The sequence below is a fragment of the Geotrypetes seraphini genome, chromosome 1, assembly GCF_902459505.1.
Source record: "Geotrypetes seraphini chromosome 1, aGeoSer1.1, whole genome shotgun sequence".
In the NCBI taxonomy this organism is placed as follows: domain Eukaryota; kingdom Metazoa; phylum Chordata; class Amphibia; order Gymnophiona; family Dermophiidae; genus Geotrypetes; species Geotrypetes seraphini.
In genome coordinates this window covers 462,930,307-462,950,271 of record NC_047084.1, presented here as the reverse complement: position 1 = coordinate 462,950,271, position 19,965 = coordinate 462,930,307, and the positions used below count along the sequence as shown (strand labels likewise).

At 46.2% G+C, this 19,965-nt stretch overlaps 1 protein-coding gene across 3 annotated transcripts in view; it reads right to left on the bottom strand.

The window, feature by feature from the left end:
* LOC117349688 (synaptonemal complex central element protein 1-like) overlaps positions 1-19,965 on the bottom strand; it is a 160,075-nt gene that overhangs the window by 43,737 nt on the left and 96,373 nt on the right. For all 3 annotated transcript variants that reach the window (XM_033923291.1, XM_033923298.1, XM_033923283.1), the window contains exons 8-9: positions 16,963-17,026; positions 6,598-6,664 (exon numbers count right to left, since the gene is read on the bottom strand). In XM_033923291.1, the coding sequence (XP_033779182.1) occupies positions 6,598-6,664; positions 16,963-17,026 (131 nt within the window). The remainder of the gene's footprint in view (positions 1-6,597; positions 6,665-16,962; positions 17,027-19,965) is intronic.

Below are 19,965 nucleotides of genomic sequence, written 5' to 3'. Positions count from 1 at the left end.
AGAGACCCTTGAGTCCGGAGACCATCCTAGTGGCCATTCGCTGGACCGACTCAGCTCGAAGTACATCTTTACGGTAATGTGGCCTCCAGAATTGCACACAGTACTCCAGATGAGGTCTCACCATGGTTCTGTACAGTGGCATTATGACTTCAGGTTTACGGCTGACGAAGCTTCTATTGATACATCCCATCATCCGCCTTGCCTTGGATGAGGCCTTCTCTACTTGTTTGGCAGCCTTCATGTCTGCACTGATGATTACTCCCAAGTCCCGTTCTTCTGAGGTCATAGCTAGTGTTTCTCCATTCAAGGTGTATGTTCTGCATGGATTTCTGCTGCCGAGATGCTTCTTTGCGTTGAAGCCCAGCTGCCATGTCGAGGACCAGTTTTCCAACTTGATCAGATCCTGCGCCATACCATCCGTGAGATCGCTTTCACCTACTATATTGCACAGTTTGGCGTTGTCGGCAAACAGCGCTACTTTTCCCTGAAGCCCTCGGGTCAAGTCCCTTATGAATATGTTAAAAAGGGATGGTCCCAGGACTGAGCCCTGCGGTACTCCGCTAGTCACCTCCGATGTCTTAGAGAGGGTGCCATTGACCACCACCCTCTGAAGTCTTCCACTCAGCCAATCATTGACCCATGCCGTTAGTTTCTCACCTAACCCCATCGATTTCATCTTGTTTAATAGTCTACGGTGTGGGACACTGTCAAACGCTTTACTGAAATCCAAGTACACTATGTCCAGAGACTCTCCCGAGTCTAGCTTTCCTGTCACCCAGTCAAAGAAGCTGATAAGATTGGATTGGCATGACCTGCCCCTAGTGAATCCATGTTGACAGGGATCCCTCAGATTCCCCTCATCCAATATCGTGTCTAATTTCCCTTTAAGTAGAGTTTCCATGAGTTTACACACTATTGATGTGAGACTTACTGGTCTGTAATTCGCAGCCTCCGCTCTGCAACCCTTTTTGTGCAGAGGAACAACATTGGAAGATTTCCAGTCCAGGGGGACTCTCCCCGTACTTAGGGAGAGATTGAAGAGCATGGCTAACGGTTCCGCCAAAACATCGCATAGCTCTCTGAGTACTCTTGGGTGCAGATTGTCCGGTCCCATGGCTTTGTTCACCTTGAGTCTTGACAGTTCTTTGTAAACATCAGCTGGTGTGAACTCAAACTTCTGAAATGGGTCATCCATGCTTTGCTTTGCATCCAGCCGAGGCCCGTGCCCTGGTGCCTCGCAGGTAAAGACTGAACAGAAGTAATCATTCAGTAGTTTGGCTTTAAAGGAGTCAGTTTCCACATAATTCCCATCTGGCGTTCTAAGGCGTACTATCCCGTTTGTGTTCTTTTTCCTGTCGCTAATGTATCTGAAGAAGGATTTGTCCCCTTTCTTGATGTTCTTCGCTAGAGTTTCTTCCATACGAAGTTTGGCCTCCCTGACTGCTGTTTTGACCGCTGCACACTTTGTCCTGTATTCAACGTTTGCTTCTTTTTCCCCCATGCGTTTGTATGATAGAAATGCTCTTTTCTTCTCCTTGACAAGGTATGATACCTCATCTGTGAACCATTGGGGTTTCCTTTTTCTTTGTTGTTTGGTTACCGATTTTATGTAGCGGATAGTTGCCTCATGAAGGATCGATTTCAAGGTTGTCCACATAGCTTCCACATTATCAGTTACTTCTTGAACCTGCAGCGTCTGGTAAACGAAATCTCCCATGCGTGCGAAGTCAGTGCCCCTGAAATTGAGTACCCTTGTTTTTGTTTGTGATCTAGGGAAGCCTTTCTTAAGGTTAAACCATACCATGTTATGGTCACTGGTGGCTAGCGTCTCTCCCACCGACATCGTAGATCAACTTTATGGATCTACCATATGGATCAAGAAGAGAGGTTAACATAATAATATATCTTATAGATAAACCTTTATAGGTTAACCTTACCAATCCCCATTAGAGATCAACATTAGAAATCTACATTATAGGTCAACCTTATATCCAAGTTTTATTAAGTCTTGATATACCGCATTATGTGAAGGCAACTTTATGACCACACCTCAGCTAATTGCCCTTTTGGGATCCAATAACTGGATAAGCCTGCAAGACTTCTTCAGACGGAAGTTGATAGCAAGAAGAATCTCAAATTACAGTTTTCAAAGGGGAGGGGTGTCCTGGACTGGTCTACTAGGATTAAAATAAATTAACAGATAAGAACAAATTTCACATTTCTTCTCATGCTACTAGACCAGTCCACATGAATGGGACATACCAAAGCTCTTAAATCCAGGGCAAGACCTCTGAGATGCCACAACACACCAGAAATGTAGACCCGACTGACATCTATCCAGAATTGTATGCTAGTAAACTAACATGGAGCAGTGCATACTGATGAACCCATCTTCTTAAGCCAGTGTATCGCAAACTGTGTGCCATGGCACACCAGTGTGCCTCCTGAGATTTCTGGTGTGCCACAACACACTGGCGGAGAGTCGTCCACACCGGCTGCCTACCTATAGGATGTGCCTCTCGCGGTGAGAGGCACGTCCTATAGGAAGTCAGCCAGTACAGATGACTGTCCTCCAGGCCTGCATCTCTCCTCTTCTGCGTGCACCTCCCAGATCCCTCCATCAGCGGGGTCACGGCCAGACAGGCCTCCGTGTATGCGTGGAAGTCAACATGATAATGTCACGCATGTGCGTTATGTCATCTCGTCGACTTCCGGGTGCCTTCCGGCTGGGGCACTGGATTTAGTGTGCCGCTGGCCAGAAAATTTGTGAGACATTGCTCTAAGGCTTCCAGTCTCTCCTCATACGTCTTTTGGCGCAAACCTCCTATCATTTTCATCGCCCTCCTCTGGACTGCTTCAGATCTTCTTATGTCCTTCACCAGATACAGTCTCCAAAACTGAACACAATACTCCAAGTGGGGCCTCACCATCGACCTGAACAGGGGCATCAACACCTTCTTTCTTCTACTGGTTACGCCTCTCTTTAGACAGACCAGCATCCTTCTGGCAGCAGACACCGCCTTGTCACACTGTTTTTTCACCTTTAGATCTTCAGACACTGTCACCCCAAGGTCCCTCTACCCATTTGTGCATATCAGCCTCTCATCTCCCAGCATATATGGTTCCTTTTGATTATTAATCCCCAAATGCATTACTCTGCATTTCTTTGCACTGAATCCTTTTGACTTTAACAGTCTCCATTATTGACACTTATCTTCCCCAGCAATTCTGTCCCTCCTAATCCCTTATGTATTTACCTTTGTGTACTTTTTCTTAAAAAAATTGTAGTTCTCCCCTTTCTTCCCATTGTTTCTCGTGGGTTAAATAAGTTAGTTTACCTAAGTATGTCTCACAATTTAATTTTGCATGTATAATTTGTTAAAATATTACTCTCCTTGTCAACTTTTTAAAAAATTTTGTTATGTACAATGCTTTGTACCTTTGGATAAGCATTTAATCAAAAACCTGAATAAACTTGAAACTTGAAACTATCCACTATGGAGTACACCAATTGTACTTTCCTGTGTTGTTATATAAACTGTATAATTCAAAGTCACAAGCTTTATGTTTCTACTAGTCTTTAAGCCTGTTACATTAACGGGTGCTAGAATAGATGTGTCTGTCTGTCTGTGTTTCTTTATCTCTCTCTCCTTGGCCGCTGTCTGTGTCCTTCTGTCTTCCCCCATCCCCCCGAACAAAGCTTTCTGCCCCCAGCACACACCTCCCCCCAAAGAAGCCCCCTTTCCCTCTCCCTAACTGTCTCTCCATGGCCCTCTTCTGTCTTCCCCCCAGAGCAAAGCTGTCTGTCCCCAGCACACCTCCTCCCCAAAGCAGCCCCCTTTCCCTCTCCCTATCTCTCTATGGCCCCTTCTGTCTCCCACCAGCACACCTCTCCCCCCAAAGCAGCCCCCTTTCCCTCTCCCTGTCTCTCCATGGCCCCTTCTGTCTTCCCCCCAGAGCAAAGCTGTTTGCCCCAAGCACCCCCTCCCCCCAAAGCAGCCCCTTCTGTCTTCCCCCAGAGCAAAGCTGTCTATCCCCAGCACACCTCCCTCCAAAGCAGCCCCCTTTCCCTCTCCCTATCTCTCCATGGCCCCTTCTGTCTCCCCCCAGCACACCCCTTCCCCCAAAGCAATACCCTTTCCCTTTCCCCCTGGCCCCCTGTATTGATCCCTTTCTTACCCTCCCTCCATCCCGGCGTCTTCTGGCCTGCTCCTCTTCAAAGCAGCCTGCGATCATGGTGGTCGGCTTTAGCGAACCTCGCAGGCTGCTCTCCAACTCGGTAGCACGTTCCCTCTGACAAGATCCCGTGCGTCAGAGGGAACGTGCTACTGAGGTTGGAGAGCGGCCTGCGAGGTTCTTTAAAGCCGGCCACAATCGCAGGCTGCTCTGAAGAGGAGGATCATCGGTGGAGGCAGCGGTGAGCGAGGGCGGGAAGTGTGTTCCCTGCCGAGGACGCGGGCAGGGAGAGAGCTTGCCTGCGCTTCCGGTTGGTGAGTAAGGGCGGGAAGAGGGGAGTGGCCAGAATGTTCCCTGCTGCCGGGTTCTAAAATGGAACACGGCCATGGATCACACACCACAGCGACAGGGATCACGCTGTTTTAACAGCGCATGCGCCGGTAAGCTTTTATTATATAGGATTATACTGTTTAAAATCAATCTATGTTTAAATTAATCATTTTAATATACATATATGTGAATATTAATACTGATCCGCTCAACCCCAGTTCTCAAATCAAAATAAGCAGGGGCCACTGGTCAGGGACCATCATTATCACAGTATAGTCCCTGATTAGCCTTCGTCCCAAAACCACCACCAGATAAGGAATATTGTACTTATCTTTAGACGAGGCTTTTTGTTTTATCTGCCATGCCACTGCTCAGTGCTCCAAAATGTGAATATAAAACCAGTGTAAAATGCCCGATTAGACTACTATGCACACCCAAAGGTGGCCAGAAACTTAATCCCTCTACTCAAGTTTTGCGTGTTTGCGTCTTCAGGAGGGAGAACACTTGAGGTTTTCTTTTTGTTTTTAAATACAGAAACTAGGTATAAGATGTTCATAGATGCTTCCAACTTTGTCTTTGAGATCGTCCGTGACAAACCTCATCTGTCTAAGAAAGCAAGTGAAAAATATGCCTTCTGGCAGAGACTTTCGCCTCTGAGGAGGAGGAGGAGGAGAAGGATCAGAACAGATACCATAAGATTTCTCTGCTGACAAGTCTGATAGATCCTCATCTGAGTGGATGGAGATATCCGAGTAAGACTCCTCAAAATAGTGTCTCCTAGGTAAATCAGGATGTGTGCATTGATAGGGGCGTTGACTGTGCGTTGAGGAATTTCAAGGCGGGGGTCAATGTTCTGACCCAGGAGATAACTCCTCTGCCAATGATGACGTATGTGTGCAATGGTCTGTGCCTATCCCAATGCTCGATGTTGAGCAGGAGTATATGAACTTGTCCACGATTGATATTTTAACATATCCTCAAGCTGGGCTGAGGCAGGCATGGACACTTTTAAAGCTAAAGCCTGTAAATGCAGCATCCACAGTAACCCTGAAAGCTCTTGCTTCAACATAGACCAGATCTCTTCCTGGAGTCTTTGGTGTGGAATTAGTCTGTGGTGCTGGTTGTCTAGGTATGATTGACCTCAATGTTGAGGCACGCCTGGGAGGAGACATGATCTGTAGCAATGGGGAGTGATCCCTGGTGCATCAAGGAGGTGGACGTCTGGGAAGACACATGTCAAACTTATGCTTCTTAGCTTTCTTATGTGAAGCATCTCCTGATATATGAGGCATGGATGAAGAGAATGTCAAATCTCATCTTTGCAGAGAGTCTGATGTTTGATACTCTATGCGGTGTTGGTGCAAGCAGTGTTGATACCAAAGCCAGTGTTGATGCAAGTTGAGTGTCGGGGCCCGAATCTCCTGCCTTGCTCGATGTAGATGCTGAATCAAAATTTTTATCACACTAGAACTGTCAGGCTTTCAGTGGTCTCTTTTGCATACACAGGCAAAGTTCACAGCAAATGTCCCAATGTTCAGGACCTAGTCACTGAACATACCGATTATGGAGGTCACAGTCTGAAATGGTCCGGTTGCATTTCTTGAAGCCGCTTGGCACCCTCTTTGATATGGAGGGAAAAATATTTAAAATGATGGTGCACATGACAGTGACAATACTGAGTTCTGTTGATGACATCACTCACATGTGAGAATATCATGCCTGCTTGTCCTCGGAGAAAATAAAGTTACAGAAGTTCAAACATGTAATTTTCTAAGACTGTGTATGGACCTAATACATGAAAATCAGCTATTCTCATTTTGGATCCACTACTTTACTCACCTTTTTCCAGAGATGGTCACAATTTTCCTGCTTTAATTCTCTGTTCCTTCAGACATTAATTCCCTCTTTCTCTTATAATTAGCCAATCACAGTAAAGTTAGTGGAGGTACATGGATACATAAATACCTTGCATCTACTAGGATTACAATCTGCTGCAGACTTATGCTTTCTTGAACACAACCTGACACGTGTCATAGACTAATTTGATTTTCCTGAGCACTAGTATGGAAGCGGTTAAAAGATTTGACTTACCTTCTTCCAGCAGGAGCTCCTTCCTGCTCTCCATGTTACTTATCTCTGCAACCAGCCTCTTCGTTGTCTATAGTAAAATAGATACCCAGTTGGTAGTGGTAGTGTGAGCTCAGGATAACTCGATTATAAACAGGTGGTCTAGTTTTCATTTCAAATTTTCTTTTCAAATACTCTAAGAGTAATTTTGACTTACCTGATCCTTGTGACCCAGAAACAGGTGTTCATTATAAGCTAGCAAAAAACTAACTGCTAATAAATAATTACTGTACTATAATTTTTGAAGTCCCCCAGGGTTCTGCTTTTGTCTGTTCTTTTTGTACATTAAACCCCCATGTGATAAAATAAGATCTAAAGGGACTAGGTTCCACAAGTAAGCAGATCATATTCAGCTACCATATATGTGGAATTTGGCCCACATACAGCAGAAGGTTACGATACAATGGCTACATGTAAATGAACCGAACTACGGTAAATATTTCCAAGATGGAGATCTGGCGGGTTAGCGAATCATCTCCATGAGCTGTGACTCCCATCTTATTTTGAATGGAGAAGTTATTCCACTCCAAGATTAAGTGCAGGTTTGGGTGTTAAAATGGATGCAGGTGTTTCTCTGAGACCGCATATAGTAGCCATGATGAAGGCCTGTTTTTTCTTCAGAAAAATAAGTGGTGTCTTTGCATCATTTGCTCAAAAAAAATCTTCCCTGATTCATGTCCTCAAAACCAGTATGCAAACCCCCCCCCCCCCAAAACTGACATTCCCTCTTGGTGGACTTTCAAACAAAAACAACTTTTGCTCAAAGTTGCCTAAAATTTTAAAAAAACCCACCCATAGAACTCTGCAGCAATTTATTAGTAAATCTCTATCCACTGGAATCTTTTTCGCCAACTGTAAAATCTTTATATTAGCTGCCAATAGCTTTTAGGGGAAATTTAAGATTCAAGTATTAACTTTTAGACCTTTGGGAGACAAAATACCTTGCTACCTGTGCAGCAAATTAAGGAGAGAAGTTACCAAGTTGCATTACTTACCCCTTAATGTGACTTAAAAAGTTTTAATGCAGCTTGTTTTGCCCTAACGCGGTGATATTTAGGTCACTATGTGTTACATAGTAATGAGATGCAAACATGCAAATGCATGTAAAGCAGCTCATTAATGTGTAAACCCTTAAGGAGACATAGTGAACATAGGTGTATACTACAAGTCATGCTATAGCTATAAAATCAGAGTAAAATAACCCCATTCAAAAGTTTGGGCTTTTTTTACTGTGCCAGGAGCATTAGGCCTCAAAGCAATGGCCCAATGTTCATGGGCCAGAGCTTAAAAGGGGTGCATTGTTGTTCCAGATCCCACTCCAATTTCACAGATCTAGACTCCTGATCACACTCCCACCCTTCCAATCCAGATTCCCCCTCCCCTTCATTAGAGAGGGTTTAAGGAGATAGTGCTGGCAAGCCAGAGCAATTAGGGATTACTCCTGCCCTAGGACTAGGGTTATCATATTTGTAGTAATAAAAAGGACATGTGGCCCTGCCCCATTCTGCCCCCAGCCCTGCCATGTTCCACCCCGGCCCTACCCCCACATAAACCTTGTCTCCTCTCCTTCCCTGAGCTCAGGGCCGTGTCTCGAGGACCTTCAAGCATGCACAGATGTAGAGCGATGATGTCACATACATGCATGCATGCATGTGACATCACATCAGCACATGCTCAGAGGCCCTCCAGAAACGGCCCCAAGCTCTGGCAGAGCCGAGGACTTCCTAAATCAGGACAAACTGCAAGGTTTATAAAATCCGTCTGGACACCTGGACAGTCCTCTAAAAAGAGGACATGTCTGGGTAAATCCAAACATCTGGTAACCCTACCTAGGATTACCAGATACAGGACCTTTAGGCCCATGCTGATGGAGAGGAGTCCTTTGGTTCGAGTGGTTCTGGATCAAGGGGGTGGGGTCTGGTTTGGCATCAAAGCACCTTTAAGCTCTGGCCTGGGAGCATCAGGCTGCAGCTTTGAGACTTGATACCCCCAGCTTGCTGGAATAATGCTGCTCGCAAGGTAGCTTGGAAACAGTTATTGATTATCAGAAAGTCTGCAATCTGGGGTACTGAGATACCAGAGGTTGCTGACTCTCATGGTAGTGGTGTAACCACAGATAAGCACAGGACCACCCGGCTGTAGTGTACCTCTGATGTGGCTGCTAGGGCTTCCCAAGCCCTGCCAGATGAAGACTCCTAGTATCTCTCCCTCTCCACCCCCACAGGTATTCCAGCATTTCAACTCTACCCCTAACCCTCTGTACCTTTTAAAGTCTTAATTTCTTTGCCAGGAGTGAGCAGCAACAGCCCTGATCCTTCCTTCTGATGCAACCTTCTGTTTCCACACAGCTTAGAGGAAAGGCTCACTGCTGGCAAATGCAGGGAAAATGGCGGAAACGCTGATAAAAGATAGCATCGAGGAGCATCTAGAGAGGCATACACTTATAAAAACAAGCCAACATGGCTTCTGCAAGGGAAGATTGTGCCTGCCAAACTTATTGCACTTCTTTGAAGGAATTAACAAACGGATGGACAAAGGGGACCCCATAGACATTGTATACTTAGACTTCCAAAAAGCCTTTGACAAGGTACCCCATGAACACCTACTTCAGAAACTAAAGAACCATGGGGTGGAAGGAGATGTACACAGATGAATCAGGAATTGGTTGGCGGGCAGGAAGCAGAGAGTAGGAGTAAAGGGCCACTATTTGGACTGGAGGAAGGTCACGAGTGGTGTTCCGCAGGGGTCGGTGCTTGGACCAATGCTATTCAATGTATTTAGAAATGGAGACGAAGAGCGATGTAATAAAATTTGCAACTGACACCAAGCTATTTAATGGGGCTAGGACTAAAGAGGACTGCGAAGATTTACAAAGGGACCTGAACAAACTAGGGGAGTGGGCGACGAGTTGGCAGATGAAGTTCATCGTTGAGAAGTGTAAAGTATTGCATGTGGGAAGCAGAAACACGAGGTACAATTATATGATGGGAGGGCTGTTATTGAGTGAGAGTTCCCAAGAAAGGGACTTTGGGGTAATAGTGGACATGACAATGAAGCTGTCGGCACAATGCGCAGCGGCTGCTAAGAAAGCAAATAGAATGCTAGGAATAATCAAGAAGGGTATTACAAGCAGAACGAAAGAAGTTATCCTGCCATTATATCGGGCGATGGTGCACCCGCATCTGGAGTACTGCGTCCAATATTGGTTGCCGTACCTAAAGAAGGATATGGCGATATTTGAGAGGGTTCAGAAGAGAGCAACACATTTGTTAAAAGATATGGAAAACCTTTCATACGCTGAAAGATTGGAGAGACTGGGACTTTTTTCGCTGGAGAAGCGGAGACTTAGAGGGGATACGATAGAGACTTACAAGATCACGAAGGGCATAGAGAAAGTGGAGAGGGACATATTCTTCAAACTTTTGACAACTACAAGAACGAGAGGGCATTCAGAAAAATTGAAAGGGGACAGATTCAGAACCAATGCTAGGAAGTTCTTCTTCACCCAACGGGTGATGAACACCTGGAACGCGCTTCCAGAGAGAGTGATAGGGCAGGGTATGGTATTGGAGTTCAAGAAGGGACTGGACAATTTTCTGAAGGAAAAGGGGATAGAAGGGTATAGATAGAGGGCTACTACACAGGTCCTGGACCTGATGGGCCGCCGCATGAGCGGACTGCTGGGCGTGATGGACCTCAGGTCTGACTCAGCAGAGGCACGGCTTATGTTTTTATGTTCTTTAAAAGTTGAGAGACAACTGGTCACCTATTTTGCAACCCTGGTGGGAAAAGCACAATTAGATACCTGTAACAGGTGGTATCTGAGGTCAGCAGGCATATTCTCACAAGTGGGTGACATCATCCACGGAACCCAGTTATGACAGATGGGAGTTCCTGTCACAGACCAGTAGGGGGAAGCCTTAGCAGCAGATAAGATCTAATCTCCATAAGATCCTGCAAAGGCCTCTGGGATCTGAGTGAAGTAGGGTGCTGAAAAAACAGCTCCAGAGCAAAGAGCTGAGACAAACAGGAGCTCCTTCGGGAGCCAGGCAACCCTCAAGGGGAAAAATGCTGGCTTTGGCCTAACCCTTGATAAGCCTGATAGACTGACCTGTTCAGTAGAGCTTGGAGTCCAGGGGGGCTCAAGCTTGATGCCTGGCAGAGGGCCTGGTGGAGAATGTGTGAGTGACCAGGAGAGTGAGCAACTGGGAGAGACCTCATAGAAAGAGACTGAGCGACTGGAAGGAGTCCTTAGGGCATGTGTCTGGGAAAAGATTGAGCAACTGGGAGTGAGTCTGGAAGGAGTAGCCACTGGAAGGAGTCCTCAGGGCATGTCTCTGGGAAAAGATTGAGCAATTGGGAATGGGTTTGGAAGGAGTAGCCAGAGGACCCGGTAGAGCTTGGATTCCTGGGGGGTTCAAGCTTGATGACCAACGGAGGGACCAGTTTGAAGATACATAGAAACACAGAGTATGACGACAGAAAAGGGCCATCGGCCCAACAAGTCTGCCATCTCAAAGAACCCTCCCTCTAAAAGAACCCTCCCCCTAAGCATTTCCCCGGAGCAAACCCACATGTTTATCCCATCGTCCCTTGAAGTCAAGCACGTTACTGGCCTCAACTACCTGACGTGGAAGACCATTCCAGCGATCAACCACCCTTTCGGTGAAGAAGTATTTCCTGATGTCACCATGAAGTCTCCCACCCTTGAGTTTGAGCGGATGCCCTCTTGTTGTTGTGGGACCTGTAGGGAAAAAGATATCTTCTTCCACCTCAGTACGGCCTGTAAGATATTTGAATGTCTCTATCATGTCTCCCCTCTCCCTGCGTTCTTCGAGAGAATATAACTGCAGCTTGCTTAGATGTTCTTTATATGGGAGATCCTTGAGTCCTGAGACCATCTTAGTGGCCATTCGCTGAACTGATTCCATTCTCTTCACATCCTTTTGATAATGTGGTCTCCAAAACTGAACACAGTACTCCAGATGAGGTCTCACCATGGACCTGTACAACGGCATTATAACATCAGGCTTTCCATGGAGACCCAGAAGGCTGGGGATCAGAGGACCAGAGGTAGCCCCACAAGCAAGAAGAGTTCACGGTCCTAGGCTTAGGGGGACTGGCAAGTGATCGGTGGTAGAACCGGCGGCAACTGGCAGAGATACTGGTAATGGTACCGGAAGCTGTCAGAAGACAGGAGGAAGGAGTGGCCTAGGAGTTAGAGCTACAGCCTCAGCACCCAGAGGTTGCGGGTTCAAGTCCCATACTGCTCCTTGTGACCCTGGGCAAGTCACTCAATCCTCCATTGCCCCAGGTACATTAGATAGATTGTGAGCCTGCTGGGACAGAGAGGGAAAATGCTCGAGTACCTGATTGTAAACTGCCTAGATATCCTTGATAGGCAGTATATAAATACCTACATTTTTTAAAAAAATACCCAGTGGGAAGCAGCCTGTAGACCCAGAGTGCATTGGCCAAAGGTTACTGGCGAGTGACTGGCAGAGGGACCGGAGGGGTCAGTGGTGACTGGCAGAGAGACTGGTAATGGTACCAGAAGCTACTCAAAAACCTGGAGGATCAATGAGGGTCAGAGAGGATCTGGAGAAGAATGGAGGGCTAGAGAGGACCCGGAGGCAACCAGGAAGTGTTGGAAGAGCCTGGTCAGGTTTTAGAAGTGTGCATGTGAGAGAAGTATGTGTTAACAAAACATGATGTTTTAACAGAGCCTGGTTACAGAGGAAAGAAGACTAGAAATGCCTGGGGATAGATGTGTGATGGGTGATAAACGCTCAGTCTGACCACATTTGGTGTCAGTGTTGGGATTTTGAAACTGCCCATCACAGTTGGAGGAGTGGGATCCCGATACCGCCTAAGTGGGATCCAGGAAGAACAGAGAACTTCAAGTGAGGAGGAAAGGGGTGGCTGTAGGGGAGAAGGAGACCACAAGGGGTCCCATAGGGGAGCCCACGAGGGAGGCCATAGGAGCCCTCATTACAAGGGGAGGGGGGGGCTAGATTTTTTGAAAGGCTAAGGAGACTAGTTTCACAGTCACCTTAGAGAGAGAGGGAACTGCAGTCAGTTAGAGCTGGACATGTCTGAGGGGGAAGGGGGGTGACAGGATGAAGTTCCTGTCACAGGCCAGCATAGAGAAGCCTTAGCAGCAGATAGAAGCTAATCTGCATAAGATCCTGCAAAGGCTTCTGGGAGCTGTCAACTCACCCTGAGTGAAGTAGGGAGCTGAAAAGAACAGGATCTCCTTCAATTTCACTTTAATTGCTTTAAAAAAAGAAAAAATGTACATACTACTTCTCATAGAGAAACAGAAACATAAAGTATGAGGGCAGAAAAGGGCCATCGGCCCAACAAGTCTGCCCATTCAAAGAACCCTCCCTACTAAGCACTTCCGCGAAGTGAACTCACATGTTTATCCCCATTTTTTCTTAAAATCGAGCACATTAGTGGCCTCAACTACCTGAAGTGGAAGATCATTCCAACGATCAACCATCCTTGCGGTGAAGAAATACTTCCTAATATCACCATGAAATCTCCCACCCTTGATTTTTAACAGATGCTCTCTTGTCACCGTAGGTCCTGTAAGGAAAAAGATGTCTTCTTCCACATTAATATGGCTAGTAACATATTTGAACATCTCTATCATGTCTCCCCTCTTTCAGCGTTCCTCGAGAGAGTATAGCTGCAATTTACCTAGACATTCTTCATATTGGAAAATCCTTGAGTCCTGAGACCATCCTAGTGGCCATTCGCTGAACCGACTCTATTCTCAGCACATCCTTTTGATAATGTGGCCTCCAAAATTGAACACAATATTCCAGATGAGGTCTCACCATGGACCTGTACAGCGGCATTACCACTTCAAGCTTTCGGGTGACAAAACTTCTTTGGATGCAACCCAACATTTGTCTAGCCTTGGATGAAGCTTTCTCCACTTGATTGGCAGTCTTTATATCTTCACTTATGATTACTCCCAGGTCTCATTATGCAACAGTTCTTGTTAAGATCTCGCCATTCAGAGTGTATGTTCTGCATGGGTTTCTGCTACCAAGGTGCATAAACTTACACTTTTTGGCATTAAAACTCAGTTGCCAATTAGTAGACCATTTTTCCAGTAAAAGTAGGTCCTGCGTCATAGCGTCGGGCCCAGTAACTCCGCCCACTACGTTGCATAGTTTAGCGTCATTGGCAAATAATGCAATTTTACTTCGAAGTCCCTGAGGCAGGTCCCGTATGAAGATATTAAATAGGATTGGACCCAAGACCGAGCGTGCTATGATTAGAAGGTGACCACTTCAGATGCTCCATCACATGGGCTTGTCCCGCAGTCTGACAACCCACTCTCTGAGCACTTTTGAGATGTATGCATGAGAAGTGTTCTTGAATCACTTTTGTTTAAAGTGTATTCAGTTCCTTTTTTGTTTTCTGATTACACTGAGAGCATTTCTTAAAGCTGCTCAGTAACATCTTTGACATGGAGGGGAAAACGTCTGATGTAAAGTGAAAGGGCTCAATGGTCCGGGGAGCTCAAGGAAAAAGTATCCCGAGAACAATTGAGTCTCCTGGGAAGAAAAAAGGGCTCAAAGTGGCCTAAGGCCACAAATGAAAAGTTGACCAAATTAAACCAAAGTTGGTAGGAATATAGGAACATAGTAAAAACAAAAAATAAAAAAATTATGACTGAAAAAAATAAAAAATAGAGACAGGAAGTTTAATGCGCTGAAGAGAGGCCTGAAAACACAACTTCTCAGCTCCATGGAAAACAAAGAACTGCAGGTCCCGCAACCCAGTGTTGGGAGGGAAGATACCAGTATGCATGCGCAGAATGGGCACTGCCTTAAAAAATGTAAAGTGATAGTGCACTTGGTAGTGTCCATACTAGGTTTCATGGATGATGCCACCTACATGATGTAAGAATATTATGCCTACTTATCCTTGAAGAATAGCTAAAGGTTTCATTACCATTTATTTTAATATGCTGTGCATTGAGTCTAATGTGAAGTTTTGTACAAGATTAGCTTTTGCACAAAACCTTCTTCTGCATCATGCACCCAGAAATTTATGTGCAGATGTCAATAACTGGTTGAGTGGAAGGCAACAGAGTGGAGATCGCTCTGAAGAAAGGGATGTTACCAGTGGTGTGCCTCAAAGTTTGTTCTTGGGCTTTTTAAACATTTTTATAAACGATATTGCTGAAGGGCTGTGTAAGATTTGCCTCTTTGCGGAAGATACCAAAATCTGCCATAGAGTAGACACCTCGGATGGTGTGAATAACATGAAGAAAGACCTAGTGAAGCTTGAAGAATGGTATGAAATTTGGAAGCAAAAATTTAATGCTAAGAAATTCAAGGTCATGCATTTGGGCTGCAAAAACCTGAGGGAATGGTACAGTGTAGGGGGTGAAGAACTTATGTGCACAACAGAAGAGCAGGAGTTGGGTGTGATTGTATGTGATTATCTTAAGATGGCCAAACAGGTTGAAAAGGTGACGGCAAAAGCTAGAAGAATGCTAGGGTACATGGCCAGTAGGAAAAAGGAAGTATAAGACTTTGATGAGACCTCATTTAGAATATTGTGTACAATTCTGGAGGTTGCACCTTCAAAAAGAGATAAGAAGGATGGAGTCAGTCCAGAGGAAGGCTACTAAGAATATAATAACTGCCGCTGCTGGATCAGACCAGTGGTCCATCGTGCCCAGCAGTCCGCTCCCGCGGCGGCCCTAAGGTCAAAGACCAGTGCCTTAAATGAATCTAGCCTTACCTGCGTACATTCTGGTTCAGCAGGAACTTGTCTAACTTTGTCTTGAATCCCTGCAGGGTATTTTCCCCTATAACAGTCTCCGGAAGAGTGTTCCAGTTTTCCACCACTCTCTGGGTGAAGAAGAACTTCCTTACGTTTGTACGGAATCTATCCCCTTTTAACTTTAGAGAGTGCCCTCCCTGTCTTTATCTACTAAGTCTACTCCCTTCATTATCTTGAATGTTTCAATCATATCCCCTCTCAGTCTCCTCTTTTCAAGGGAGAATAGGCCCAGTTTCTCTAATCTCTCACTGTACGACAACTCCTCCAGTCCCTTAACCATTTTAGTCGCTCTTCTCTGGACCCTTTCGAGTAGTACTGTGTCCTTCTTTAAGTACAGTGACCAGTGCTGGACGCAGTATTCCAGGTGGGAGTGTGCCATGGCCCATTACAGCGGTATGATAACCTTCTCCGATCTGTTTGTGATCCCCTTCTTAATCATTCCTAGCATTCTGTTTGCCCTTTTCACCGCCGCTGCCACCGCACATTGCACGGACAGCATCATCGACTTGTCGACCAGTACTCCCAAGTGTCTTTCCTGGGGAGTCTCTCCAAGTACTGCACCGGGCATCCTGTATTCGTGTATAAGATTTTTGTTACCAACATGCATCACCTTACACTTATCCACGTTAAACCTCATTTGCCATGTTGCAGCCCATTTCTCAAGTATGTTTATGTCATGTTGCAGGTCTTCGCAATCCTTCTGTGTTTTCACTACTCTGAATAACTTCATATCGTCTGCAAATTTAATCACCTCGCTCATCATTCCAATTTCCAGGTCGTTTATAAATATATTGAAGAGCATGGGTCCAAGCACCGAACCCTGCGGAACTCCACTCGTGACGCTTTTCCAGTCCGAGTATTGTCCATTTACCCCCACTCTCTGTTTCCTATCCTCCAACCAGTTTTTAATCCACTAAAATGGTGCATATTCTTCGTCATAAGGCATATGGGGACAGACTTAAAGATCTCAATCTGCATACTTTGGAGGAAAGGCAGGAGAGGGGAGATATGATAAAGACGTTCAAATACCTACGTGATCTAAATGCGCATGGTCGAGTCTCTTTCAGTTGAAAGGAAGCTCTGGAATGAGAGGGTATAGGATGAAGTTAAGAGGTGGTAGGCTCAGGAGTAATCTAAGGAAATATTTTTCTACAGAAAGGGTGGTAGATGCATGGAACAGTCTCCTGGAAGAGGTGGTCGAGACAGAGACTGTGTCTGAATTCAAGAAAGCCTGGGATAGGCACGTGGGATCTCTTAGAGAGAGGAAGAGACAATGGTTACTGCAGATGGGCAGACTGGATGGGCCATTTGGCCTTTATCTACCAACATGTTTCTATGTTTCTATACTAACCAGGTATGTCTGTCTGCATTAGCTTTCTGCATCAGCCCTTAACAGAATTATTCCTTGAGCTCCATCATAGCTGCACAAAAAATATACTGCATCCAGAACAAAGTGCAGAAACTGAACTCCCTTTTTCCCACATTCTTAAGATAGCAGAGCTGTGATTTTCTTACATGGAACTCCCATAGGCTTTTGTGTTTCTCAACCAGTTCCTCCAGTTGTTTTTCAAACTCCATCCTAAACACAAAAGACAAGAAAGGCAAAAAAAGACTGGGATGTAGACCAGCATTTCATATACTTGAAACAAGACAAAAAAATGAAAATACAAAGCTTCTAGATATTCTTGACCTTTGATAATGAATACTAGGTTTATTCCCTTAAGTCAGTATGACCAGCAGCTGGGGCAGCAGAACACCTTTTTGTTTGGGAGTGCCCAAGCTTTGCCCCAGACATCACACCATAATAATAGTACTAACTGTAATGCCATTTCTTCCATTCATTCTTCATATAAATGCAATATAATCTTATCTATAATAATAAAATGCTAAGTGCGCATGTGCACTCTTACCGCGTGCTTCCCTGATCCCTGATCTGTCGGGCTGTGGCAGTAGGAGTTCGCATGCGCGCCAGACAAGCCTCCCTGCTCTCCACCTTGCGCCGCTGCAGAAATGGCCCCACACTTGCGGCTCAGCTTCAGGCTCACTTAATCCCTTGACGCCCCCCCCTTCCCTTCCCGCAATCCGACCGGCTCACTTAGATTTACTCTGGTACGTCCCTGATGACATCATCAGAGTCGCGGCAGAGCAAATCAGGGCAGTAGAAGGCCCCGAAGCAGCGTGTGTAGAGTGCTGCAGATGCTGCTGGAGTCGCAGGTTTGTCAGGACCGCGGGAAGGGAAGGTAGGGGGCAGAAAGGGACTAAGGGAGCCAGCCAGACCGCGGGAAGGGAAAGGGGGGTAGGGGAAACGCTGCTGCTGCACAGGGAAGTAGTGTGGGGGGGAGGGAAAAGGAGGGGGAGAGAATGCTGCTGTGGCTGCTGCACAGGGAAGTGGGGGGAGAGAAATGTTGCTGCATAGAAGGCAGGGAGAGAGACAGACAGATAGATAGAAAGAAAGACAGACAGACGATTAAGGCCGTTCCACCACCAGCTGCAGCATTGTCCCCATTATAGCAAATGATTCTATAGGCGCTGGATTGCATCGCTGCCAACTCCCAGACTGAAGTGCAGGGTGAGAGTCCTGCAGTGGAGCTGAAAGGAGGAGCATTCAATTCCCTGGGACATGATGTCTCCTTATCTCTCCTGGTAGCTGACACTCTTCTGTGCCCAGCAAAATTGAGGGGATTTGCACCGAGCCCTGGGAAACTCAAAGAGATTAGGTCAGGACTTGACATTGGTGGAGCCTTATCCTTGAGGGAGCTGGGAACCTCAAAGAAGTTGGGAACATAAAATTGGGAACATCAAAGAAGTTGGGAATGGAGCATCAGGGTGTGCTAGAAAGGTGAAATTCCTAGACATCATAAATGACTGCTTTTTAGAGCAACTGGTCCAGGAACCGACAAGAGGGGGAGCTATTTTAGATTTGGTCTTTAGTGGAATGCAGGGCACAGTATGGGAGATTACTGTGTTTGGTTCACTGGTAATCAGTAGTGCTGTCCGATTCAGGAAAAAAAATTTCGATTCGATTCGATTCAGCCCATTGAATCGATTTTTTGATTCGATTCGATTAGATTTTCCTGCCCAATTGGGTGTTTTTTCCAAACATCCTGGTGGGTTTATTTTATAGCCTCTTCACCCCCTTTGCCTTCTCCTAACGCTGTGGTGTAAACAAAATAAACAAACAAAAAAGACTTTTTCTCTCTCTGTTAAATTCTAGCTCACGTTTGCGGTCTTTCACCAGCTCTGGCAGGATACACGTTTCAAATATGACGTAATCACAAAACAGAAAATAAAATTAGTTTTTCTACATTTTGTTGTCTGGTCATTATTCAGATCTTGTTGGTCCCCCCGCTCTGGTTGTTGTCTGATAACTTGCTTGCCAGGGTCTCCTTCTTTCTTCGTTCTCCGTGCTAACCATCCATCTGCCATCTCTGTCCTCCCCTTCCGTTTCCTTTCCCTCCCCCGGTGGTCTGGCATCTTTCCTTTTTTTCATCTCCATCCACAGATCCACCTGTTCTCAACTACTCTTTCATCCAGGATCTCTCCCTCCTTCCCCACCATCCCAGGGTCCACCATCTCTCCCTTTCTTTTCCCAACTACCCTCCTATCCAGTATCTCTATCCCCCTCCACACTTCTCTCCCTTTCTGTTCCTTCCCTCCCTAAATCCCATTGTCCACCATCTCTCTCCCTCTCCTCTGTTTTTAGACCCATTATTTCTCCCCCACCCCAGGTCTGGCATATGCATGTCTCTTTGAACCCCCCTCCCTCCATCCATGTAATTCTACACCAGGGCCCCCCTGAAGGTCTGCCTCCCACCCCTGAAGGCCTGCCTGTCCCCCCTGAAGGCATGTGCCACCATCCCTGAAGGTCTGCCCCCTTATAAGCCTGCACCCCCCTACCCAGGCTGTCCCACCATGCCCTGCCCGCATGTACCCATTTTCTTATTTACTTCTTTTCCCTTTCTTGCTTCTCTACTTCTCCTCTTCACTGTTCTCTTTCTTTCCCTTTCTCTGCTCACTCCATCCCTCTCTCCAAATCCTCTATATTTCTCTCCCTGTCTCCTTTCTCATTCCAATCCTTCATTCAGTACTTTTTCACTCCTTGCCTCCTTCCCCTCAGCTCTCCTCTCAGGCTGCCTACACTTGATCTCTTTTTTCTTTTTTTTTAAATTGTGCAGCAGTCTGATGTCAGAAGAAGAAATGCTGTGCTGCTGTGGGTCCAGTCATGGCCTCCCTTCCTCCCCCCGAAGTCTGCCTGCCTTCCCCCAAGCCGACCTGCCACCGATTCAGCCTCCCGCCACTCACCCGCTGCCCGCAGCCGCTGCTAGCAGCCGCTGATAGTTGAATCCATTTAGCATACACCCCCCTGCTGCTGCCACAACTCCAAAAGGGCCAGGCGCATGCAGCGATTGCACCTGCTGGTCCATAAGCCTTCCCCCAACATCAATTCTGACAAAGAGAAGGCTTATAGGCCGGCGGCGTGCAATTGCTGCATGCGCCTGGCCCTTTTGGAGCAGCAGC